The 25,261-nt window shown below is 41.4% G+C and overlaps 1 protein-coding gene across 3 annotated transcripts in view; it reads left to right on the top strand.

The window, feature by feature from the left end:
* The first annotated feature begins 13,039 nt into the window (after positions 1 to 13,039).
* Positions 13,040 to 25,261, top strand: part of CHFR (checkpoint with forkhead and ring finger domains) — a 24,202-nt gene continuing 11,980 nt past the window's right edge. For 2 of the 3 annotated variants that reach the window (XM_054082236.1, XM_054082238.1), the window contains exons 1-6: positions 13,040 to 13,164; positions 13,459 to 13,603; positions 15,863 to 15,962; positions 22,160 to 22,269; positions 24,678 to 24,737; positions 24,891 to 25,103. In XM_054082236.1, the coding sequence (XP_053938211.1) occupies positions 13,471 to 13,603; positions 15,863 to 15,962; positions 22,160 to 22,269; positions 24,678 to 24,737; positions 24,891 to 25,103 (616 nt within the window). In that variant the 5' untranslated portion in view covers positions 13,040 to 13,164; positions 13,459 to 13,470. Of the gene's footprint in view, positions 13,165 to 13,231; positions 13,249 to 13,458; positions 13,604 to 15,862; positions 15,963 to 22,159; positions 22,270 to 24,677; positions 24,738 to 24,890; positions 25,104 to 25,261 lie in introns of those variants that run through there. The other variant, XM_054082237.1, reaches the window with a different exon arrangement.

Below are 25,261 nucleotides of genomic sequence, written 5' to 3'. Positions count from 1 at the left end.
TTTGGAGGGAGAAGGAGAAGATGACAGAAGCGCCACTGGGAAGGTAGTGATCCCAGGGGAAGTAACGTGACGCTTGCAGATAAGCCTGTTCTGCTGTCATGCTTTAATTTTACACATCAGTATGAAAATTTCTGAGCATTCCTGAACATCAGCTCCCCCTTTACTGCATGAGGTTCTTTTGTGTTGTTGTTTGAGGGTTTTTTTTCTCCACTGGCAGCTGCATTATTTTGGAGTATCCCTGTGTCAGTTATTTTCTTGTGCCATGCCTCCATTTTCTAGCTTTTTAATTTTTTTTTGCCATCTGAGAATTTGCATGTCTAAATCTCTTTCCTTCATTCAGCTCACTGTTATTTTTCGCATTCTTGCACACTTAGCCTGGATCAAGGATTTCAAAGATCCTCTAGATAAACAAAGCAATTCATGTATCTCCCCTGGACTTTTGCTTGATGGAAGGAAGGAAATGTCTTTAAAGAAAAGCACTATGAAAACTGTGATGCTGCTTCTTCTCTTTCTGGCAAGGGGCTGACCTCGATATCCAGACCAACACACCAAAACTGTATCCAAATGCCTGCCTGCTCTTCCTACAATGCAGAGAATCAGCTGAATCCTGCTGTTTAATGTGATGTGATCTTGGCTGGTGCAGGCTGCTAAGCTGATGGGAGAATATGCTGTTGGGCAGCGACCACTGAGAAAATAGTGGAATGGAAGGTGCTAGATTAGATGTACGTGTAAACAAAAGAGAAAACTGCATCAATTAAAATTCACAAGTCTCCTGCAAAACTGAGCAGCTGTACAGCTCATCTGAAAGTGAGCGTTTTCCTTATCTTTTCAGCAGTATGGCAGAAAGGTGGTGTGCTACCTGTGACATAAAATCCTGTCTCAGTTACCATGTACGAGACCTGGAACAGAATATCTTCTCCGCTGCCTTTGTGAAATCTCAGATGCTAAGCAAGATGGGAGTAAGCCACTGCACAAAGCAGCTCCATATTCTGCTCTGCAGTGGTAGGGGAGCAAGAGTTCGTATTTGGATTGTGAAAGTATAGGTATATATATAGTATATATATATACCTATATAGTACCTATATAAAGTATAGGTATTTGGATTGTGAAAGTGCTACAGACTGGGAAAGGTAGAATCTTATTCTTCTTTTAACTGTTACAGCTTTTTAACACTTCCAGGAAAAAAGTATGTATCTGCCCAGTTAGGAAATCTCCATTTTATGAATCACATGTGATGCGAATTATGAATTTATCCTACTTGTACCATGCATTTACTCACTGTCAAGATATTTACATAGATGCTATGTCCTGACTAAGTTAGCTCTACACACAGGCTGTGCTACTTAAGATTAGACAAGCACTTTGTTTCCCAGTCATGCTCTGCAAGAGAACATAAACTTAAAGCTTCTCACAGGCAAAAGCAGAATATATTTTGTTAGCGCTAGTTTTGATTGAGAGAATGATCAACTTGTAGTCTAGTAAATAATGCTTATTATTGCTCTCAGGAAAGACAGAATCTTGATTTTTGCAAAAAATCATGTATGTGTCAGGAAGTCCACAACTAAAGTTGTCCAAGGAATCATAATTCAGTTTTCCTCTGTATGTGTGTTATGAAAGTCCTGAGCTGTGTGCCTACATACTGTTTTTTCTAATACCTTTCAGAGATTCTGTGTTCTTGTTGTTTTTCCCTTGCATCCCATATTTCGTTGGTTAGCTCATATGTTCCAGATGAGCACAGGCTGCACGATGGGTCAGGGAGGGAGGCAGGAGGGATAATGTAAGTCTTTGTGGGGAGTACCCTACAGTTTGGAAGTCAATTTAAAAAGCGTGGTACAGAGTACAGATGCTTTGAGTTGTATTAGCTTGGTCTGCAGGGAACTGCATCCTGTATTGGATGAAATGGTTTGACCTCTTCTATTGAAATGCTAATGTCTGACCATTTCCTCCAGCAAAGTGAGTCTTATTATTTCTCACTGTAGCCTACACTTACCCTTCCTCCAGTCTAAGCCACCGTGACCCCAGAGTTTCTGCTTTTCAAATATGTACTTAAAATTTGTCTTCTATGTGATTGTTTTATGAGGTGATACCATGAAGCATAAGTATGTGTTCCAGCTGTGTTAGTGACCCTGCCTATAAACTAGGGAGTTTGGCTGTGCACACTTTTGCCCTCCTGCTTAATGTGACTCAAGACAACAAGATGCAGTGATCCAGAGGGCAAAAATGAGGGTGAAAAATCCAGATTATACCCTGGGGAAAGGAAGCACCAAGTGAAACTGACTTTTTACCTCTTTGTGTCATCATGTTGACTGTATGTTAGGAAGGCTGAGATCAGATATCCCCAGAGGCTCAAATCCTATTTTGAATCAAATGTAAAAGACCAGCTTATAAAGGCCAAGAATGAATTGGTTCTGCCAGAGGAAAAAGTAGTGCAAACAAGTTTATTTCCAAAGAATCTACTGAAGTAGCTACATGATGCCATAGTAGGGATTGTCCTTGTCTGGTTCCTGTTTTTTTTTTTTTAAATCTAGTGAAAGTTCAGGCTTCGAAACGACCAATATGTATAACAAACGCATCCATCTCCAGATTTGTTGCATGCAGTGATCTGTAGTCAAGATTAGGCTAGTTAGCATTGAGATGGGCTTCCCTTTTTATTCTCTGAGTCTGTTTTAACACTAATCCCTGAGCAAATACTCACAAAAGCAAAACAGATATGAGTCTGTCCTACTTGCTTCCATTTGCATCTGTGAGAAGCTGCAAAGATTTTGTGCCACTTAACTGCCATGCTATTTTTTAGTGCCAAGTTCTCATATTGCTGCAGTTCTAGGCCATTTGCTGTTGCAGGAGAAGATTTAGGTCAGTGTTTTTCCAACCTTCTTTGATTTGTGGACCCCTGAAAAGTTTCCAGCAGTAGCGCAGACTCCTTTAGGAATTTCACATGTGTAGATTGCTGTCTGGCACATACAAATTTGCTTTTTCTCAATCACTTCTTGCAGGCTCCTTAGACGTTTTCCATGGGCTTGCTAGGCTCTGCAGACCATAAGCTGGAAACTAATGATTTAGGCGAGTTCTTGAATCATTACTTCTCCACGTATGCACTGCTGTAAAAGACAAGAGTGCCATAAAATGAGTAACATCAAGGCCAATGTTTTGGCGATATCGTGACTTTCAGTACTTTACAGTCTGTAAAATACAAACCTGAATTCAGGGTGTTGAAGCAACGTGTGAAAAAATACATGGTGATGGTATATTAACAATCATGTTGTCCTGCTCACTCAGCGGCTTTGGGTGCGGAGCTGTGGGTGTTGCAATACACCCATAAATCATAACCATTTGCCTTCAGAGTTTTAGCTATCAAATGATATATGCTTTTTGGCTTCTCTAAGCCCAGCTCAAATTAGGGCCTACAGTATCATTTCTTTAGATTAAGATCAGGCTGAGGAGAAAATGTGGGATGAAGTCCATGCATAAATCAATTTTCTCCCTGCATTGCTGTAAGCACTAAACCATGAGAAGCGGTACTTCTTTAGAACCCATCAAACCATCTCTCCTGGATGAGAGGCTGCTATTAGTAAGCAACACTATTACCGCAGCAGGCTGAGTTCCTTAGCCTTTCTAGCCCTGCTATTTATACAGCAGCAGAGTACTGCATCTTCTCCCACTCATCACTTCGCTGTTGGTGAAATGGAGAGAACAACATCCATCAGCTAAGAAGTGAGGAAAGACTGGTATTACTTAGCACCGCTATAGTCTCTGCACGCTCTGAGTATTGATCAGGTCTTTAGTACAGGAGGTTTGGCACATGTGTGAAACAGGAAGAAGGTCTATGTGCCAAAGGTCACCCAAGCCAAGCATGCAACAGGAGATAAAAAGTGGTTATCAGAGAGAGGAAGATGGAACAGTAGGAGCAAACAATAGGATAGGATAGATTTAGTGTATTAGCCTCTGGTCTTGGCTAGCCATCTTGTCACCCGGTGATAGGTGCTTTTGCAGATATCACAGGAAAAAAAGCTTTGAAGGATGATGATTACCTTATTTCCATATCTGTTATATATATAAACGTTCCTATAATGGAGGAATGGCAGTTTGAGGAGAGAAAGATAATGTGACTAATCAGAGGTGAGCTCTGACTCCTAGAAGTGAATTTAAGATGATAGGCCGGATGGATGTAGTTGAAAATGGGTCTTGGAAATGAATCAAATAGCTTTTACCTTGCAACAATAGAGAGTCAAAAGAGGGATGTAAATAGAAAATCACAGAATCACCAGGTTGGAAAGGACCCACTGGATCATCGAGTCCAACCATTCCTAACACTCCCTAAACCATGTCCCTAAGCACTTCATCCACCCTTTCCTTAAACACCTCCAGGGAAGGCGACTCGACCACCTCCCTGGGCAGCTGTTCCAGTGCCCAATGACTCTTTCTGTGAAGAATTTTTTTCTGATATCCAACCTGAACCTCCCCTGACGGAGCTTCAGGCCATTCCCTCTTGTCCTGTCCCCTGTCACTTGGGAGAAGAGGTCAGCTTCCTCCTCTCCACAACCTCCTTTCAGGTAGTTGTAGAGAGTAATAAGGTCTCCCCTCAGCCTCCTCTTCTCCAGGCTAAACAACCCCAGCTCTCTCAGCCGCTCCTCGTAAGACTTGTTCTCCAGCCCCTTCACCAGCTTTGTTGCTCTTCTCTGGACACGCTCCAGAGCCTCAACATCCTTCTTGTGATGAGGGGCCCAGAACTGAACACAGTATTCGAGATGCGGTCTCACCAGTACCGAGTACAGAGGGAGAATAACCTCCCTGGACCTGCTGGTGACCCCATTTCTGATACAAGCCAAGATGCCGTTGGCCTTCTTGGCCACCTGGGCACACTGCTGGCTCATGGTCAGTCGCCTGTCAACCAGTACCCCCAGGTCCTTCTCTTCCGTGCAGCTCTCCAGCCACTCTTCCCCCAGTCTGTAGCGCTGCATAGGGTTGTTGTGCCCCAAGTGCAGGACCCGGCATTTGGCCTTGTTAAACCTCATGCCATTGGTCTCGGCCCAGCAGTCCAGCCTGTTCAGATCCCTTTGCAGAGCCTCCCTACCCTCCAGCAGATCCACACTTCCTCCCAGCTTAGTGTCATCTGCAAAAATAACCCGGTCAAAGCCAGAACACTGGCTAGGAAAAAGAATGGGGCAAGACATCAAGCAACAAAAACAGAGAAGAGAATAATGCAGCGGTGGAGATCCAAATTCAAGAGAACCTTGCTAAGAGTTCCAGCTGCATGGACGGAGAGAAAAAGATTATAAATCTGTTTTGTTATACAAGAAGAAAACTATCAATGTGGACAGGTTTTGACCAGGAGGGCCCAGAACAAAATTGAAGTTTAAGATGACATCTGACTTCCATTTCCTCTTCCCTTCCTTTACTTAGCACCTGTTGTAAACCTACTGTCTTCTAGCCTGAGACTGATCTCAAGGTCATTGTTTTGATTCTACTCTTATCCCTCCCGCCAAGAGGTTTATAGAGCTTGGTGTTCTTTATAATGAAAGTACAGTGCCCATCAGCCGATACTTTGAGATTTTCAATTTTCCTTTTGGCCTCCTAAGGCTTTAATATGAAACCTTCTATCCCACTGTCCGTCAGAACTACTGCTCCTGAATTATGGCCGATTTCCTCTTAATATCCACAGCAGGGATTTTTAATAAATCAAATTAAAAAAAGTGCTGTCCCATCCCCTAGGGTTGATGGATCTGACTCCCTGCCAATAATAAACCAGGCAAGATGTTACGGGACCTTTAGTTTTTGTACAGGATATAGAAGATAGGCTCCTTCTCAGGAGGTGATTCATGTAGGCCAGGTTAGTGTGCAAGCCTGCATCTCTGAAGGTAATGCAAAATACAAATAATGTGTCTGTAGAGTATGGCATTGAGGGAAAGCAAGGGATAACATAAAGTATTCCATTAATCCCAGTGTCTAGTCTGCAGATGATGCAATTCAGGGCATGCTATCATTTACGGAAACAGCGACTAGACTTCAAGGTATGTACTGCAGGTGATACCTAATGCTTATCTACCTGACAATGCCTACACCAGGCAATTTAGAGATCATTGTACTCTACAATATGTAAAATAAGAATAAATCTCATTAAACAGTTTGACTGTATGTTGCTTAGCCTGCTGCTCTATCAGGCTGTGATTTAAAGACCTACCTCAACAGCTTGGGAGGAGGAACTGTACTCAGCCTATCATTCCCATTTCCTTTTCTGCCTCTATATTCCTTTTCTCCATATCCAGCTTGAAAAGAGACTTGTCCCCCTCATACCAGGGACAGTATTTTCTGGAGTTGTTGTATAGCAAACATGCAACCCATTACAAAGATAGTCAGCTGAGAGGGGAAGGCAGAGAACTTGGATGGGTGAGCTGCTTCCCCCTGAACTCCACCAAAATATGCTCTTCTTCTGCCATAAAACCTGAACACTTTCAGCGCCTGCTCTCCAGGAGGAAGACTAGGAATGCCTTCCCTCTGGAATCCATCGCTACAGCTCCCTTGATGGTCAAGAAATCACTCCTAGCATTGAGGTTTTAAGTTGTGAATTCATTGGGCTTCCACAGCATTTCAAAGTTTTCCCTGGTCTACACGAGTGATAGTATTTTCAGCTAATACGAAGTTGCTTCTCAGTGGTGGCAGTGATACTCCACTGGTATAAGAGGCTGAGAATTTAGTGAATTTTTGAATAATGAACACCCCTTTTGCATCACCATACAGTGTTAACTGACAGCCCTGGATCTGAGATCATCCTAATAATGCATTAACATAATATTTAAGGGTGTTTTTCCATTCTGACGATGTCCATGCTTATATGATGTTGCGGATTAATTATGTTGGTTTTCACTGCTTGCGTTGGCTTTTGTTGCTAATCTCAAAGTAAGAAGAGTAAACTTGCATTTTGAAATGAGAGGACAAAGTCAGTATATATTAGGGATATAGTAATTTACTATTGGAGTCTTACAGAAGTTTCCTACTTAAATAATTATCCAGCAGCAATTTTACTGTCAAGCAGAAGATAACCAGGCACTCTTTCAGTAATACTTCTCATGCAGAGGGTGAAGGATCCAGAATAGCTGGACTGTGTGATTATTTTAACTGCTGTGTAGATAAAAGAAAAATGTGAGCAGTGAAACGTGGAAAATTTATATATATTATTATATTACTTCTCAACAATTTTCTTTTTCTCTTGCTCCTTTGTCTGGAAACAGTGATTAGATTGATTTTTCTCATGTAGTAAATAGACTTCCCTAAGAGTAAAGTGGTTGCTTGTTCAAAGCAAGGTTTCTGTTTTAAGTGATAGATCTCTATTTTCTGAGCCAGTGAAACTTCTCCTCTGCTGTAATGGCATTTACAGACATCCTACTTCAACCTGACATTCCCTGCCGACCTGTAGAAAACCCGATGATACTTCTGATCATCTTTTCTTCAGCTTTTCTGCATCATTTTAGTTCTCGTGTTGAGGTTCCAGCCCTTATTCATAAGCCAATTGAAGCTACATGCAGCTGTCACTGCATTTGTAACTTCTTCCCTCCCCAAGGGCTCTTTCTTTCAAAGGCTGCGATGAATGTATTTCTCCACTCAGCCACTCTTAAAGCTCTTTTCCGAGGGATGTGTTCTATCTAAACTCAGCAGAGAATGTGCATGACATTAATTGTAGGAGCAGTCAGCACTGTTTCTGACTTCAAGAGAGACTCACAAGTGAACAGCTGAGAAATTTCACTCTAAAGACTGGTTTAGAGGCTCAGGCTGGAGGGATGCATCACTCACACAGTACAGGGCAATGTAGAGTTGTTATGTCCTTGGTGTGGATAATTCATACATTTTTACTTTCCAGTGGTGTTAATTTGGCACCCCCTGGGGGAAAGATGTTTGGAAACACTTAAAGGAAGGAAATATTTTTTAAATCCCCTTTGATGCAATCGTTTCTTTAACTAGACTGTACATTTTCCCAATTATCTATGGAGAGGGGAGTCTTTGCAGAAATATTCATGAGATTTTCTGTAGGCAGGCTTTCAGACTAAACATGTCAATCTAAGAGTGACTGGGGAAGTGCTGGAGAATTTCTCTAACATCATGAATTAAAACATCAAAAAGAAAACTTGGAATGTCACCTATAAATGACAATAAGAACCAAAAGATGTCTAGAATCAGGATACATCCTTACACTCATAGCTAGGTGGGCTCATGCCAGGTGAAATGGAGGAAGACCTTACTATAGGACTGTGCCTGGATTTACAAAATAAAACAAAGTCATGTCTCAGAAAACCTAAAGCTTTCAGAAACACTTCCACTTTGCTAATCAAGTAGAATCACTTTATTTGTTAAACAGAAATGACCATGTGCTGGGCTTGCAAACTAGCTACAGAGCTGGAAAACTAATAAATGCCAAAGGCAAAAAATTTTAATTGCTTTGCCCCTTCAGGCTGCAAGAAAAGAAGAACGTAAATAATGCCAAAATATGTATTTACATGCCTTTAAAATTCTATTTGAATGTAACAAAATAATTGGATGTTTGTGGTTTCTAAAAAGAAATGTTAACAAGTTTTTTAATTATTAGTGTTTGTTATCTCTCTTTGGGAATACCTGGCTGCATTTACAAAGGAGTTTCAAAGAGAACTGGGAATGTTCTCTACCAGTGTTGCATCCAGTCAAGCTAACCTGTGAAGTGTGAACAATAATTGCATTATTTTTGATCTATATTTGTCAGCTGGGCACAAAGCAGCCTCTTCATAGCTCCTTCTGCCCCAGCAACAAAGCTCAGTTCTGGTCCCTGCTGAAAAGAACTTCCTCCTGGAAACTGCATTGTTTCATTAGCTCCTGCATGCATAATTTTGATGTGCTGGGTTTGTTTGTTTTCCTGGAAGGACCTTTGCATTTCCCAGGGAGTCTTCTGTCCTTCCTTTTCACATAAGTAAACCTGAAGTTATTGCTGCTTAAACTTGTAACTCATGGGTAATTCAAAGGGTTTGCAGTGAATTAATAAGAAGAGAGTGTTACGACACCAGAGCTGCCATGCTAGTTTCCCCTAAGCTAAGTTTCCCAGACACTAGCATTGGTCAATAATCGATGTCTGGATAAGCAGCATAAGAAAAAGGACACAAATGATTATTTTCCTGTTGCCTTCTCATATGACATTTCTGGCTGTTTTCCTTTCTCTACCACATAATAAGGAAGCGATCTAGGGTTGGCTGCCTGACTCAAAAAACACTTCACATTAATAGTGTGCTCTAATTTACAGTATGGGAGGAACATAGATTATCTGCAGGACTGGGCTATCAGCATTTGGAAAAATGCTTGACTAAAAGGCTCTCCTTGGAATGTTTCCTCTTGTACTACAAAGTTGTTTTTCCTTACCCACAGACAAGCAGCCAGCAGTAGGAAACCACAACTGCAGATGGCTGTGCGATAACATTACTCTTGCTGGTTGTGGATTATCTTTACATACTTTATTTTCCATGCAGAACACATAATTATTAGTTTAATCATGAATCGTGTTTCCTGTGTTGCATTTGCCAGATCTGATGTTAGGAATTTAATTTTCACCAGAGGTGAAAAAAAAAATGCAGAGAAAATTAAAAAGCATCAGTCTTTCTGAATGTTATCTATTACAGGATGATAGAGAGCTCCAGACATTAATGCAGCGCAAATACATTTGAAATTTCACAGTAGGATTTGAATAGTTGCCTTCAGGTCCTTTTCAGTTGGATTGGTTTCTATGCCGCTCTTTATCAGGAACTCCTAAATTCCTTTTGATAGAACCAGTATCAGAGGTAGCAGTTTCTGGTTTGTATCCATCTAAACATGGTGAAGTACTTTGCAACCGCTGGTACGTGTACTGCTACGGGGGTGGGAGCAGTGCAGAAGAAATATACTTGTAGCTTCTTTTTTTCCTGAATCTAATATATGTATACCTACAAAAATCAGAGCCTGAAAATTATTTCCACCTAGAATGACCTGAATTCTAGAAAGAAAGACCAAGGTGAGGCGTATTGCTACAGAAACATGAAATGACGCAACAGATGGGAAGGATGGACTCTAAGATCCTGTCCATTCTGCCCAGTTCAGGAGGGTGACAGGTACAAAATGGGCCTGTTGAGGGGTGGCTCACTTGGAATGTCATATAAAACTACCTTGAGCTAGAAGGCAAGTGTCATGGGTATAAATTGAAAGCAGTTACAGCAGCTTGCTGTTCAAATGCACATAGCAGCAGATCAGTACATCTCTAATTATTATTTGTCTGGCTGGCTAAGCAGCGCAGCATTTAAAACCTAATTTGTTGTATAATTTAATTTTAATTGAGTCTCCTATCCACACAGGACTCGTTAAGCCAGCTGTATGTTTCACTTGCTGTCTTTTTACATGGATACTATGGGAGAGCTGCAAGAGCTGAACCAATCACTTGCTTGCACTGTGCTATCACCAAGGTACAGTAATTCCTTGGTGTGATTGCAGAGGGATCTCTTGGCAGGAATATTTGGAAAATATGTTTTCTCAATGCCACAAATAACAAAACAACTCCCTCCCTCTGCTAATGCTGTGGTTTACACAAAAGATTTGGTTGTTGGGCTTTTAGCTGCATCTCCCATGTGCTGTTTTCCACTGCCACTCAAAGGTAACAATTAACTAGTCTCTGTAAGCAGTAATAAAAAATGAAGCACCGTGACAACGCTTTTAAGAGATTGCCATCTCCACCAATGCACCTCTCTTCAAATGTAAAAAGTCTCTAGTCCTCAGTAAGGACAAAGTTGAAAATAAGCAGTGTATTTCACAGATTAATCTTTTGGAGGAATGCAGACAGTCAGGCCTCAAAGAACCATTTTATTGCAGTATTATTACTAGGAGAAGCATTACAGACTAAGGTAAATAAGCCAAAGCTCTTAACTACATGCATTCATTTTGACTTACGTGGGTGCTTACATTTTCACCTGAACTGGGAATTGCCCATGTAACTGAGAACTGTGAAGCAATACCGTACATTGTGTACCAGCTAAAATGCAGATCTGAAACTCTTCTGTATTTGCATAATTTTGCTTGTACCAGTAGTCCTGCACACATCTCTTGCACAGATTAGTATCACTGTGGCTAAGGGGATCTACAGGCTTTCCAGAAAAGGTTAAGATAAAAGCAAAATCCAAGAGCCCAAGCCTGTGAACCAAGTAGGAGTATCAAAGCAAAAAATTGCAAATGTTTTTGGTTTCAGTGTTCTATTCCTGCTTTCATGCCTTCTGATTCTTCAAACTCATTTGAGTGAAGGGGAGGGGGAAAATTTCCCTGTCTCTGTACATGTTATATGACTAATGTAAGCAGCTAACCTGCAACCAGTAGGGAGATCCAGGATAGTTCAGCAGCTTCCTCCTCTGTTTTAATGAATATAGAACTGTTTGAGTCCTTCAGATGAATGTGATAAAGGAATTCGCAACTAAAATGTTGCTACTGATGTCATGCCCAAGGATGACAATCTGTTTGTGTAAGAAGCCACTTTATATGGAGTACAGATTGGCCTAAAAATGTTATGGTACAAGTGGTAAAAACGTCCCGGAGAAAAAAGCAAAGACAATACAGAGAAACAAGCAGACGGACAGATGGGTAGTCCTTTCCCAGAAAGGGGGAAAGGACCACCAAATTCCAGATACTGCCTTTCTTAATAGTCCTTGTGGAGCCCGATAATGATAACCATTTGGCTTAGGCTGTAGAATCCTTCAAGGTGCTGATCAAGGGAAGAAAGTCTGATAGCAGACACCAAGGAAGAGGCTCCAACTATTGGTATATGTTTTCCAGACGAAAGGTGGCTGCTGGCTGGAAACAGCCAGGCTCAGCCAAGCAGGCAGGCGCAAGGGGCGGCAGGCGAAGGCAGCGTGGAGCCTGTGATGGGGAGGGACAGTGCTGCTCTGCCAGACCTCAGACTGGCTGAACGCTGGAGCAGGATGTAAACAAGCAAGGGAGAGATTTGTTTTCAGTCATTTTAGCTCTCTGAGGTAGCTCCCAGTGGAGTGGAGAGGGTGTAAAGAGAGACGTGGGGAAAGGACAAGTGCGACATCCCACAAAGGACATCCCACAGCAGCTGGGATGGTGTAGTGGGGTGAGGAGCTGGGCCACAGGAGACGGGGCTGCCATCAGGAAACGGGTGAGGTCTTCTGCTCGCTGTTCCATTTTGGGAGGGAGATTGTTGTTGGTTTCTGTCCTTTTCTTAGCTCTTTTTCCAACTGCAGTAGAAGAGGCCAATGACATGGGGCAGCGGGGCAGTAAGGAGCGAAGTGAGGGCTCTCAAGCTAGGGAAAGTTCTGCTGCCTGCTCTTGCCCCTGGTAACTGCAGGTGTGGGGCTGTAGCAGCCTCCTTACTGGTGCAACAGGGCTCTGCCTGGGCGCAAACCCCAACTAACAGGCACAGACCCTGAACTTTGGGTTTTAACCAAGTTCCTGGAGCAGCAAGTCTGTTTTTATGTAACTGCTGCTGGAAAACTAATAACTCTTCAACATCGAAGAGTTAAACAACAAGTAGACGTAAGGAACAATTTCTTCACCATGAGAGTGGCTAGAGATGAGGAGGATGGTGGTAGACATAAGGAGGATGGTGGTAGACATAAGGAGGGCGGTGAGGCCCTGGCCCAGGCTGCCCAGGGAAGCTGTGGCTGCCCCATCCCTGGAGGTGTTCAGGGCCAGGTTGGATGGGCCTTGGGCAGCCTGAGCCAGTGGGAGGTGTCCCTGCCCATTGCAGGAGGTGGAACTGGGTGATCTCTAAGGTCTCTTCCAACCCTAAGTGTTCTATGAATCTCTCATTAATTTTCACTGTACGCCACCGCCCCAGGAGCTCAGCCGGCTGCCCCCACCCGCTCTGAGGGCGGCCAACCCGCCCGCAACACAGATGGCGGCGAGTGCCTTGTCCCGCCCGCGAGCCTGCCCGCACCCAAGATGTCCGCCGCGGCGTCTCCGGTGCCCGAGCCTATCTTTTCCCTATGTACGGCGGCGCGGCACGGCCTCCCTGGAACACGCAGCGCTCTAGCTCGGTGTCTCGATGGTGTGCGGAAGTCCCGCCCTTGACGGCGGTGCGTCCTCCATGGCCGCCTCCAATGGCGGGGCTGGCCCCGCCCAGCCCGGATCAGCTGATGGTGGCAATGTCTGTTGACAGGAGCCGTCTCGGGACTGGGCGTAAGGGCGGGCGGCCGGGGAGGGGGGCGCCGCAGCCCCTGCCCGCCCCTCGCCGCCGGGGCTCGGGGCCAGCTGGGGAGAGAAGTGAGCGGGGGAGGGCGGCGGGGCCCGCGCCCCCGGGCCAGGGAAGGGGCGACGACCGGGGAGAAGCAGGGCCGGGGCCACACAAAAGGCAGCGGGCGAGGCCGGGCCAGGAGCCTCGGGGCTGTGCGGGACGGCGGGGCCCGGCCTCCCTCCCTCCCCGGGCGCCTTGTGACGGTGGGACTTGGGTTCGCTTTGTTTTGTTTTTGTCAGATGTGAATCCAAATGGAGCGCTCGGAGGGAGGCGAGCAGAGCCAGCAGCAGCAGCCCTGGGGGAAGCTGACCCGGCTGGGCGCTGAGGAGGCAGAGCCGCACGTCCTGCTGCTGAAAAGAGAATGGACGATTGGTCGGAAGAAAGGTGGGACTGGGCCAGGGATGGCCCGGGCCGGTGGTCGGGGCATCAGTGAGACCCCTGGCCTTTGAAAGTGGACTGAACGTGGCTGGGTTTGGTGCTTCCAGCTGTTGGAAGCGCTTACTGGGCGGTCCTGTGTGCCGGATTTACCTCTTGGCTCTGTCCGAAGAGGGATCATAGAATAGTTTGTGTTGCAAAGGACCTTTAAGCCCATCCAGTTCCACCCCTTCCATGGACAGGGACACCTCCCACTGGCTCAGGCTGCCTGAGGCCCATCCAACCTGGCCTTGAACACCTCCAGGGATGGGGCAGCCACAGCTTCCCTGGGCAGCCTGGGCCAGGGCCTCACCACTGTCATTGTGAAGAAATTCTTCGTAACGTCCAGCTAAATCTGCCCCTCTCCAAGTTCTACACTGTCCTGTTCTTTATTACCAGCTTGTGACGTGTGCCTTTAAAAGTGGATGTGGTTGTCTGTGACAGTTTCTACAGACAAGAAAAAATGGTTGTTGATTCATAAGAGTTTCTATGTATCGTTCCTGCTTATGTTCTCATTTTGTTTCTGTGGTTAAAATAAGTTGGAACTGCAATGCAAAATGCTTGTGCTTCGTGGAAAAGAAAACACCCATGTAAAAGCCCTTAATTTGTCTGGCCACATAAAGGTTGGCAACAAGTACTGAAAGTTTCTGTGAGAGTGGATTTGAAAGCTTCGTTCTCAGAATCTAGGGCTAATATTTGCCTGTATTTTAAAGGATTTTATATTTACTGTATTGAAGTCATTGCAGTGTTTTATTTTTTTTTATGCTGCCCTGACAGCGCTAATTTTCCATCTCCTGTTCATCAGTTCAAGCTATTTGACTGACCAGTCACATCTGTAAATAGTCTTGTGAAAACACTAGATGCCATAACTCTGAGAAATTCAGATAATGTATTGTAGGAAAACCATTTTGCCTATTTTCATTTGATGATATATATTTAGATTGCTTATCATTATCTAAGCTGTAAGTAAATTCTTCAATTCTTGAGCTCTAGTCAAGGGTTATCTTGCAGAAAAAAAGATGATTTTTTACATGCTCCATTGCTTCCATAACTGTTTGCTAATGAATTAAAGAAAAATGAGTGGTTACAGGAATACCAACCTTTGGGTCTTAGTTATTACTTAGAAAATCTTCAGGAGTTTTAGAAATGCTTGCTGACAGCATTTTGTGCTTCGTGCTCCCACATGAAAGTCTTAACTTTTTAGAATAGAGTGGAGATGTTGGCTTGCTCCTGAATGAAATGTAGTCTGCTGACTTTAATGTGCTTCCTGGCATCCCAAGTTGTGTGGCAACAGTTAACTCTGTAGCTGTTGATTGCTACTTGAATATTAGGAGTGATAAACTGTCACTATAGTCACTGCTAATTTCCTTCTGGATACCTTGTTCTTGCAGGCAGATATACAGTGCACCCACAGCATGGGCAGGTGGGGCTGAATGGCGTTTGTTAGGTATAACTTTTGTGTGAACAAGTACTTTGAGTCGCTTGTGGGAGAAGTTAGTGTCTTACACAGGGACCCTGGAGCATTGACTTGAACATTTCATCTTCAGGTGAAGTGAAACTACTTGATTTACTCAGAGCCCTGAAGTTGTAGCCAGGAAGGATTCTGTCCTGGCAACATTGTCATTAGGCTTTTCCTGCATATCCCTAAATCTTAGTCCTGGATTTTTAGTCTTCCTTCAGCTTTGTTAATGTTTTAGTGTTGTCAGCAGAGATAAGGAAAATTTTTCCTACTTAAAAACAAACACATAGCACAGTGATACTCTTCTGTTTGTCAGCAGTTGGTTCCTACTACTTTACCCCAATATAGGGGGATGAAGCAGAAGTTAAATCCAATTAAACAGTGTTACAATTATGTGGAAAAAGCTGTGATGCATGCCTCTAGAATTCAGATAGACCTCCTCAAATCTGGGTGAATTTATCTCTGTACCACTCAAGAACAGAGTGATTGTGATTTGATTTCTATCTTTAAGGGCCAGGATTGGGGCGAAAACGGGAACTAAAACATCTTGAAATGGCTGAAATAAGCTTATATAGCACATGGAGCTTTCTCACTGCTTATGCTAGTGTGTCGCATTCTAGACTGTGTTGCTGCCTTATGCTAGTAGAAGTTTTGCACTATTGCAGATGTACATGAGTTGGTTTGTTGTACATTTATAGCCGTGTGGAATGCTGATCTGTCTGTGTAATATGTATTTTTAAGCACATTAGAAAATCTGCTTTCTTTTTAAGGTTGTGACTTATCTTTCCCTGGCAACAAGTTGGTGTCTGGAGATCACTGTAAAATCGTAGTGGATGAAGAGTCTGGTCAAGTGTCATTGGAAGATACAAGGTTGGTACTTCTGTGAAATATCTTCTTTTTAGTCTGTGAAGTAAAATCTTGTGTATTGCTTGAGGCATTGATAGTGAATCCTTCTCTTTTGTTTCTTTTTTTCCCCTGCTTTTACATCTACGTTTGGGATTTGTTGGCTTTTTAAAAATTTTTCTCTCTACAAAGGAATTCACAGTCTACTAGGTGAAAAGTGCAATACTTCTGTAGCATATTTCTTTAGTCTTGTGAAAAAAAGCGATGCCAACATCCTTAAAAGCTTTCAGTATGAGTATGTCTCATTTCAGGCACCTGTGTAGGGAAGAAAATACCTGCAGTGATCTCAAAGCATAAAATAGTGTGGAATAAAAATTTGTATTTGTTACACTTCTTTTTAGTATCCAAAATACCAGTAGTCTTTCTACCATAGGCACTGTAATAGTCTAGCAGTTGCAGTGGGCATCTCACATGGAGATTAGAGCCTGTACAATCCAATTTAATAACAAAAGGTGTTTGCTAGATTTTCACTGTTGATATTTCAGGTTTGTTTTCTTTTGTTTAACCAGAATAATTGTTTCTTTTCTGTGTGTTTCTGTGTTAAGTTAGAGGTATGAAAACTAGAGCCCTTAATGTAGAAAGATTTAAGCATGTATCTCACTGGAACTACTGTTAAAAGGCTAAGCTGATTTAGTGGAAGTACTTTTAGTATATAAAGTTAATTATATACTTCTTCATATACTGAAGGCCAGTGAACTTGCTATACTAGTGGGGCTATTTCCTGTGGAGCTCTACAGCTACTGTGGGAGTACGGATAGCACTGTAGGACTCCTGGGTGGTTTCCACTGGATTTTAGTTTGTTTTCTAGTTTCCTTCATAAAATTTGAGATAGGAATTTGAATGGAAGGATATTTCTTAGGAAGAGGTTATAAACCTCTTCAAATTTTCATTTTCTTCATTTTTGACAAGATTTTTTGTTTAAGATTCATGAAAGCTTTTGGTTTATTACATTTCAAGAACTCCGTGATGTTTTGAAATCCTTCTGTAAAACACGTTCTTTTTCCGCCGGGTTATTGCAGTCAGTAAAGAAACAAATAATACTTTCTGCCAGCTCCCCCCATTTTTCATGTTAAGAAGGCATTTTATACAAAGATGCATAAGACGCATAGGAAGATGACATTTCAGAATATATTGATGTACTTACACAAAGAGGAAATTTCACATTTGAGGTTTTGAAGGGGATTGCGCTGAATCCTTGTTCCACCTTCCTGGAAGGCAATTAAATGTAATGTTCCCGTAGCTCAGGGTTAGTATCAAATACCTGCTGAGCTTTTGATAAAAATCCTTCCAAGAATCTTCTGAAAAACCTTTGAACTGTCCAATTGAATGGTGTGCAAGTTTTTTGGGGCACTGTCAGAATGTGTGAACTTTAGTTGATGTTTTTCTTTCAGCAGATATTTTTTACCTCTGCTCCTTTTCTGTCTCTTGATCAATTAGTAGCTATGTTGATATTAATAGGGTGATGAACTCAGTTCCAGATATTTATATGAGTTATGCATTTCTATTTATTTTATTTCCTCAAGTATAAGAGACCATATAGAATTATTCAGGTTGTAAGAGACCTCAGGAAGTCACTTAGTTCAAACTCTGTCAAGATGGGCCACGACTGAATTTGGACTTTAGGCTTTCTCTAGTCAGGTCGTGAAACCCTCCAAGCACAGGGATTCTGTAGCCTCTTAGGGCCCTTATTCCAGGCCTTAATTATCCTCACAGTGAATTTTTCCCTCCCATTGCATCCTGTATGATTTTTCCTTGTTTCAGTTTATGAATTGTCAACTTTGTCACCTCACCTATCTCTGTCTCGGTAGCTTCCTTGCAGGTGCTTCTTCTCCCAGGCAAAACAAGCCCAGCTCCCCTACCCCTTAGCTCATGTCTTGTGCTCTATCCCTCAGGCTACGTCCATGGCTATTCACTGGACTTGCTTAAGTTTATCAAGACCTTCCCTGTACTAGGTGACCCCAAATATAATATTTTAGGTGTGGACTAATGAGTTCCAAGTAAAGGGGAATAATAATAATAATTTCATTTGAGTTTCTGACTACACCCCTGTTTACACAGCCAAGTGTGCTTAGGCCTTCATCACTGCCAGGGCGTGCTGCTGACTTATGCCTAGGCGTAAGTCCAAGATGTATGATCTTATGCTTATTCATAAGATCCACCAAGAAGCCTTACTAGTTGGTCTCTAGCCTGCACTTGCAGGGACAGGACTTGGGGTTTGTCCTTATTGAATACCATGACGCTGCTGTCAGCCCATGCCTGTAGCCTGCCTAAGCGCCTCTGAATGGCAGCCCAGCTCTGCCCCTACTCTGGTGTCACTCGCGAGCTTGAGGAGGGTGTATTTCCTCTCCAGTTCTAGGTTGGGACTAGAGAAAATAACCAGGACCTCTACAGAGGTCCCTAGAGAGCTTATACTCCCCAGAAGCTGTGGGATGGAATGCTAAGTTTTGGGGAAAAAGAACAAGTCTAGCTAGAATATCTAGGAAATGACTTATGATTGTCATTCTCCAAAGTTGTCCCAAATTTCAAGATGATTCAAACAACAGATCGGGCCATATTTGTCTGTCACGGCAGTCTCAGAGAATCTAAGGTTGAGAATCTAAGACTGATAAACCATCCCTAGTTTCAGTTGCATGTATCTGGTAGAATTAGTTTAGAGCAATATAATGATATTGCAAGCTAAAGGAATTGTGAATAATGCAGAAATGTTCCTGCTTGTTGTTTCTTTATCCCTACACACACCCAGCCCTCTCCCCTCCCCGAGGCAGAAGGTACAGCTAGCAGAAAACTAGCAAAGCTGAATTAAAGTTAATCTTCTATATGATATATTCATGAAATGTGGGGCTTGTTACAATGGTAATGTGTAGGAAGGCTGGACCTATGGCGTACTACCAATTAGCTGCTTATGCATGGTACAGTTCTGTGTATCTGACAAAAAGGAATAAGATGCTTTGTGTGTTCTGCTTGCCTGTGAGTTGGTATGAAGTGTGGCTGCTGTTTGCTGAGTCAGGAGACTAACCAGGTTGATGTGCCTACTTGCAGAAGGTTATCTGTTCTTCTGGCTCTTGCAATGTTTGTGACGAATATTAGATGAGCTCTGAAGAATCAAACAGGCTGAAAGAATATTTTTGAATGTTTGAGTTGGCAATACAGATTCTCATAGTCCCAGAAAAATACTGCAACATCAGCTTTTTCTTCTCTGAAGTGGAAAATAGTTTGGAAACATCGCTGTGGTTAAGCTCAGATTTTTTCTGGTGAAGAGGAATGCATTGAAGGAGGAAGCTAGTGTGAGACGGTTAAAATGAGTGGACTTTGTTTCTGTATTGTAGCTAAGCCAAGGAATATAATCAAATATATGTAAGCAGTAAACGTAGGGGGTTTTATCTCCCTGGTAGCATAATGGGCTCTTGGATTTGCTTTGGAAAGAATTACCATATATTTGCAGGTGAAAGGAAATGTGTAGAGAGCTCAAGATTATCGGGTAAATAGAACTTTGGAAGTAACAAAAGCCAAGAGTTAGCAAATAGTACAATAAAATATTCAGACTCGCCCTTTTTGGGGATATATTTCTGCTTTATTTCCCAAACTGTGTACTAGTTGCTTTATACTGCTTAAAAGAAAACAAATTGTACAAGCGGACCGAACACAAAGAAGGCTGTAGCTGGTTAGCCTTAAGCAAAAGCAATTGCAGGATTCTGCGTTTTGAAACAAACGTTGAAGGCAAGTAAGGTAATTTTTTTAAAGGATCTCCTCTTGTTGTCTTCGAAGTATTTGTTTTTAAAGGAATCTAAGTGATAAAACATGTTTCAGAGCAGGAAAGGTATATTTACACCAAGCTGATACTCCTGTGACAGGCAAGTGGATGTTCCCTTTCTGTGGGTAAATTGGAGGCCGATGTTCAGTTGGTGCTGATGTCCTTCGTGCTACTAAATCCTCCTCACCCTACCAGTCAAAACTATTTCTGTGAATATTAAAAGGAGGAGACTGGCATAGTACAGAAGGGTTTCTATAACTTAGCAGAATTCAAAACATTTCAGTTTACAGTGCGTTCAGGATACTATGCATTTATATAGCAGATAACTTCTAAAACTATTAACCCTCAATTTTTACCATAAATTACATTGTTTTCCTGGATGGATGCTAGTAATTATTAAAAAGCAACACTGGCATTTTTCTTGGAAGGATATCAAGGTGTCTTAGAACATCATTCACCTGCTTACTTACTAAAAGTAAGCCTGTTCTGAGTGAAATGTAGCTGTGCACATCAATTATGTACAACAGCTGGGATCGGTAATTAAAGGTAACTTATGGTTTATTAATCAAATTGTAGAGTCATCAACTGCATTGGAGTTGAGTCAAGGCCTGACTTTTTTCTCTCACATTCTTTAGAAAAGTGACATTGGGACCCTTCAGGACATTGTTTCACAATGCAGTCAATTTATATTTTTTATAGTTTTTCCTTCTCCACCTCAAAAATTACATAGCCATTTGGTATCAATTTGATATTAAATCCCAATGAATGGCCTTCATATTTGGGACTCTCATTGTACTTTCTACATATTTTATGGCAGCCTTGCTTTAATTTGAAACATCAGAGGAATGTACGAATGTCGTCATTTAACATGTGTGTCTGGTTAAAAAATACCCACCACGCTAATCCGGTCTGTCACCATGGCTGTTAAATGCCTCATACTGGAAGGCTGAAACTGGAAATGCTAAGTGAAAGACTAACACAAGTATCTGGAGCAGCTGGATTATTTTTTTTCCTTTAGTTTTTGGCTAACATCTGAGTACAACTGCTTCAGTTTGCTGATATATTTAAGTAAAGCTTATGGGTTTCTGTGTTAAATGGTGTCAGTTTACTCCTGCTTCATTTGAGTCCATGGGTGCCTAATAATTCGTTAGTCAGCTCTTATTGAACAGTTAGTACAACTGTACAGGAGTGAAAAGATTTGGCTATTCATAATCAATTTGACAATTAGGACCTTAGGGAGCTATTTCTGCACCTTGCCTTGTGAGAGCAGGCGCAGCGGTTACTAATGTGTGGTGATAATTTCCTCCCCCCAGAATGCCTCAGTTGAGTTCTTGTCCCTCATAATCATCATGGAACTTGGCAGCCATGACCGAATAATTTCATAAAATCCGTCTCTCCCACGGAGAGAAAGTGGTGCGTTAGAGGAGGGCTGGCTTGTGTCCTGGGCTGAAGGCTGGCCTCCAGGAGGTGGCAGCAGAGCTTTTCTGGCTTTTCCTTCAGCAGCTTCCTCTGTGGAGAGGAGAAAGCAGATTTTCTGTTCATTTATATTTGGTACTCATTGCTGAGTGGCAGAAGTTTGAAATTCTAGAATGCTGCAGCCCTGAAAGAGGGCTATTGCAACTGAGCTGCCACTATTCAGTACTTGAAGAGCTTGACTCGGTTTTAAAACACTAATAGCTTCTGTATAAAATATACCCAAAGTGAAGGAGCAGAGATATGTCCATTAATCAGCAGTGCTCTATGCATTTTCCTCTTCCCCAATTTAATTTCTTCAATGAGTCTTGGGTTTTTATCAATATTAGAATAATGCAATCCAACTCATCTTTTAGTTATGTATAACTGTTTTTTCACCTTGCTGACTTCTTGCTTTTGAGCACAAACAATCTAAGTAGCCTTGGAATTCTAGGTTTTTTACTATTTAAAGCAAGAGAGGAGAAAAAATAATGCCTCATGGCATCCCAGACTGTACAGGAAAAGTTCCTTTGTCACCGAATGTTTTAAGAGATTCCTATTGTTAATTGGAAAACATAACCTAGAACTTTCTGAATAGAACTGTTGTTCTTCCCTGTTTTATACTTAAAGGGTAAAGATTATTGTATAGGATATTATCTTGAGACACTGGCCAAACATCAGGAATCTTTTGTCTGTCTGTTGTCAACTACCATCTCTTTACCAGTAGCTGCAAATGAGCCTTGAAGTCCTGTTAGCTCTGCGCTTCTGTCTTCGGGACAGTTTTTTTATTTGTTATTTATTTGGTTCTGGAGTTTGGGATTTGGGGGTTTTTTTTGAGCCTGGTTTACTTTTTTTGACAGCCAGTAGTTTTTCTTCATTAAAGTGTTGTGTGTGTTCCCTTCCTTCTCTTATGTAATTATGAAAATGTTTAAGCTAAGTTACCTTTTCTTTCTCTTTACAGTACTAATGGAACAGTAATCAATAAACTGAAGGTGGTTAAGAAGCAGACATACCCCTTGCAGACGGGGGATGTGATCTATGTTGTTTACAGAAAAAATGAGCCAGAGAACAGTAAGTAAATGATATTATTAAATGGCATACTTAGTAATTTTTTTGAATCATTAAAGAAAAGTATGAGTATAATTAAAATGGAATTACTTGATTTTAAGACAAATAATTTATTAATGTTTAAAAACAAGTCTGTGTAGAAGAGGTTGTGGATGTGCCAATTTTTACAGGGACAAGTCTGAGCAACTGTCTGAAATTGAAATGTGCCTAGAAGTAGTTTTGGAAGAACCAATGCATGGAATGGTAACTAATAAGGTCCTGGTCACATGCCCAGAGCTTCTTTTAGGAGTCACGTTGCTGGGGTAGTTAGTGATACTTTATATATCACCTTGAAGCAATTTTTAGCACCAGAAGGAAAGGCTATAAAAGCTTTTTGGTTTGTGTTGGTTTTGTTTTATTTTAAAGGGGGAAGATGCAAAATGGAAGAGAGATGGGGAAAGCCCTAAAGTGAAAGTAGAATTGGTAAACCTGGAAAAACAGTTGTGTGACCTTAAAGAAGAATCATGCCTCACGTGCCTATAATTCTTCTCAGGAATTCTTTTCAGAATGGTGCAATTGAAATAACAGAATTGGGTTGGGTTTTTTAATAAAAATTGATAGGAATCATTTCTCAATGTTTTTTAATAAGCCAAGGTGTTGGTGGGTAGGAAGTGACATTCTTTCATGTGTTAACTGGGTAGATGTCAGGGACTAAGATTTAGGTGTAAATGCTTAGGTTTTGCAATGGAACGAAATTAATAAAAGTTTTCATGAATGGTCTCTGTTGGCATCTGCCTTAAAGATGTTGATGAATTATATGGGAAATGATAGCTGATTTTTGATTTCATACCTTTTCATTTCATGCAGTTATACAGGTTCATTAAATCCAACACTGACTGAAAAGATTTACAGAAAGAATTTATTGCTCATTCTTATGAAATAACAGATGGGGCTCAACTTTGATAAATGGAGAGGGAGAGAGGGAATGGGCAAGCTCTGTTTTTACTTGTGTATTGTTGTGCCCCAGCCAACTGCTCTGTCCATTAGCATGCAATTATTAAGTCTGAAGTATGTAATATTTAAATTTCAGTAGAGAGCACTCGCTCACTGGAGAAAACTTTAGACGAAAGAGGCATTTTAAATGTTAATTCTCATTACTGTGTGTGATAGCTCTGAAGTGGAACTTCTGGGTGAACAGACAGACTTTGTGTGGTCATAAGCTCCCCTATTATTGTGAAGATAATTGGATATACCAGGAGATGGGAGGATGCAGTATTAAATACATTCACAGCATGATATTTAGAGACTCAAGACTATTTGCAATTTTCATACAGTAATAGACATATGAAGTGTTAATTAAAAAAATTCTAGATGTATGCATACTCAGTACTGAAATTGTTCCTTTATGAAGTTGTAACGTAGTTAGTTTCTAAACAGACAGATTTATGTTCTCTGGTGTAAACGTTACAGGAAGCAGTGGTATGCTGTATTTATCTCTCTGTATGGCTTGTTTATCTCACAAATCCTTGCTAAGATGGCACTTTTGTAGTTGAAGCTACTTGAAAGAACCTACTTATGCAAATTTTCTAGGTAGTTTGTAATTAACTGAATGGCTGATTTCTGTTTGGGTTAACAAGTATTTGAATTACCAAGACTCCAGTTTTGCTTTTTCAGCTTCTCCATCTTCAAACACAGAATTTAGAGAGAGAGAGAGAGAGAGACTTTCGATTTGGCATGCCTGTTTGGACATTTTGAGTAGTTCTGAAGGAGACAGTATTCTCAACTTTTGATCAGAAAAAGGGTTGCTACAAATTAAGAGGGTAGTCTTTGCTTCTAAGTGACTGGAAAGGAAAAAATGTATCAAGTTGGGGGAATCTTTGGAACTGTTTAATGTTGAAGTAGGATGGAGAAGAAAGGAATATTATCTGGTTGGTTTTATTTATAGATACTAAATTAGTTTCTAGATGAAATTTATGGCATGTCTTAATCTGTATTTTTTAGAGTTCATGTATCTCACAAAGAAATGAAATAAAATTGATCAAAGAGCTTGAGAAGTGAGCTCAGAAATAATAAGCTGCTTCAAAGAACTTCCATTCAAGTATCAGTAAAAATACAGTTTGTTCTGACTCAGAGCAGATACTAGGTTTAAGAAGTGATTAAGCCTCTGGTTCCATGGCTGGCACCAGTTAAACATCATACAAAAGCTACTCTGCCTGGTTTCCTAAGAAGAAAAGGTCTTGCTGTGCTGTTCCTAATTGCTTCCTAAGTAGGAGTATTAACATTGTACTATTGAGGTGACCCCTGATTTGCCTCTTCCATTGTCAGACACTTTGGGGAAGCAGCTGCTTCTGAATAGAAGTTGTTTATGTGAGATTAAGATCAGTGAAGCTTTGTTTAAAGATTCTGATATATATTTTTTTTGTCTGTTTCAGATGTTGCTTATCTTTATGAATCCTTAAACACAAAACACGATGCAACTCAAGAACCAGTAGGTAAGGAAGTAATTCAAGATCCAGGAAGAGGAGCTAAGCTTCAATGACTAATGTAGCCCTCTTGAGAGAGTTTGATTCCTTGGAATTTTGAAGCCATGATGTGGTGACTGTCACACAGATCTCTTTCTTTCCTTTCTCCCCTTCCAACTGTAGAAGTTAATGTAGAAAACCAATGCCATGTGACCAAAGATACCTCAAGTACAGGAAGAAGTAATGATGAGACCCAAATTACCTCATCACTGTTAGCCAGTCAGTCTTGCTATGAGGAACCACAGCCATCTACTTCTACATCTAACCTCTTTAATGCTTCTTCTACCTCTCTTATTGAGTCTGCATCTGATCAGCAGGATAATCCTTCTACATCTGGTAAGAATTGTGTCAAGTATTTAAAGTTTGATATGATGAACTGTTACTCCAGTTTTGAATTTTAAGGGAGTAATCTATTACCCCTATTTGGGTCTTCAGCATTTGTTTTCACGTGTCTCATATCTGTATGCAACTATGTTCATGTTTCTGCCTTTATT

The sequence above is a fragment of the Cuculus canorus genome, chromosome 17, assembly GCF_017976375.1.
Source record: "Cuculus canorus isolate bCucCan1 chromosome 17, bCucCan1.pri, whole genome shotgun sequence".
Lineage (NCBI taxonomy): Eukaryota > Metazoa > Chordata > Aves > Cuculiformes > Cuculidae > Cuculus > Cuculus canorus.
The sequence above is the reverse complement of the archived record's forward strand: the minus strand, read 5'-3'. Positions and strand labels throughout refer to the sequence as shown.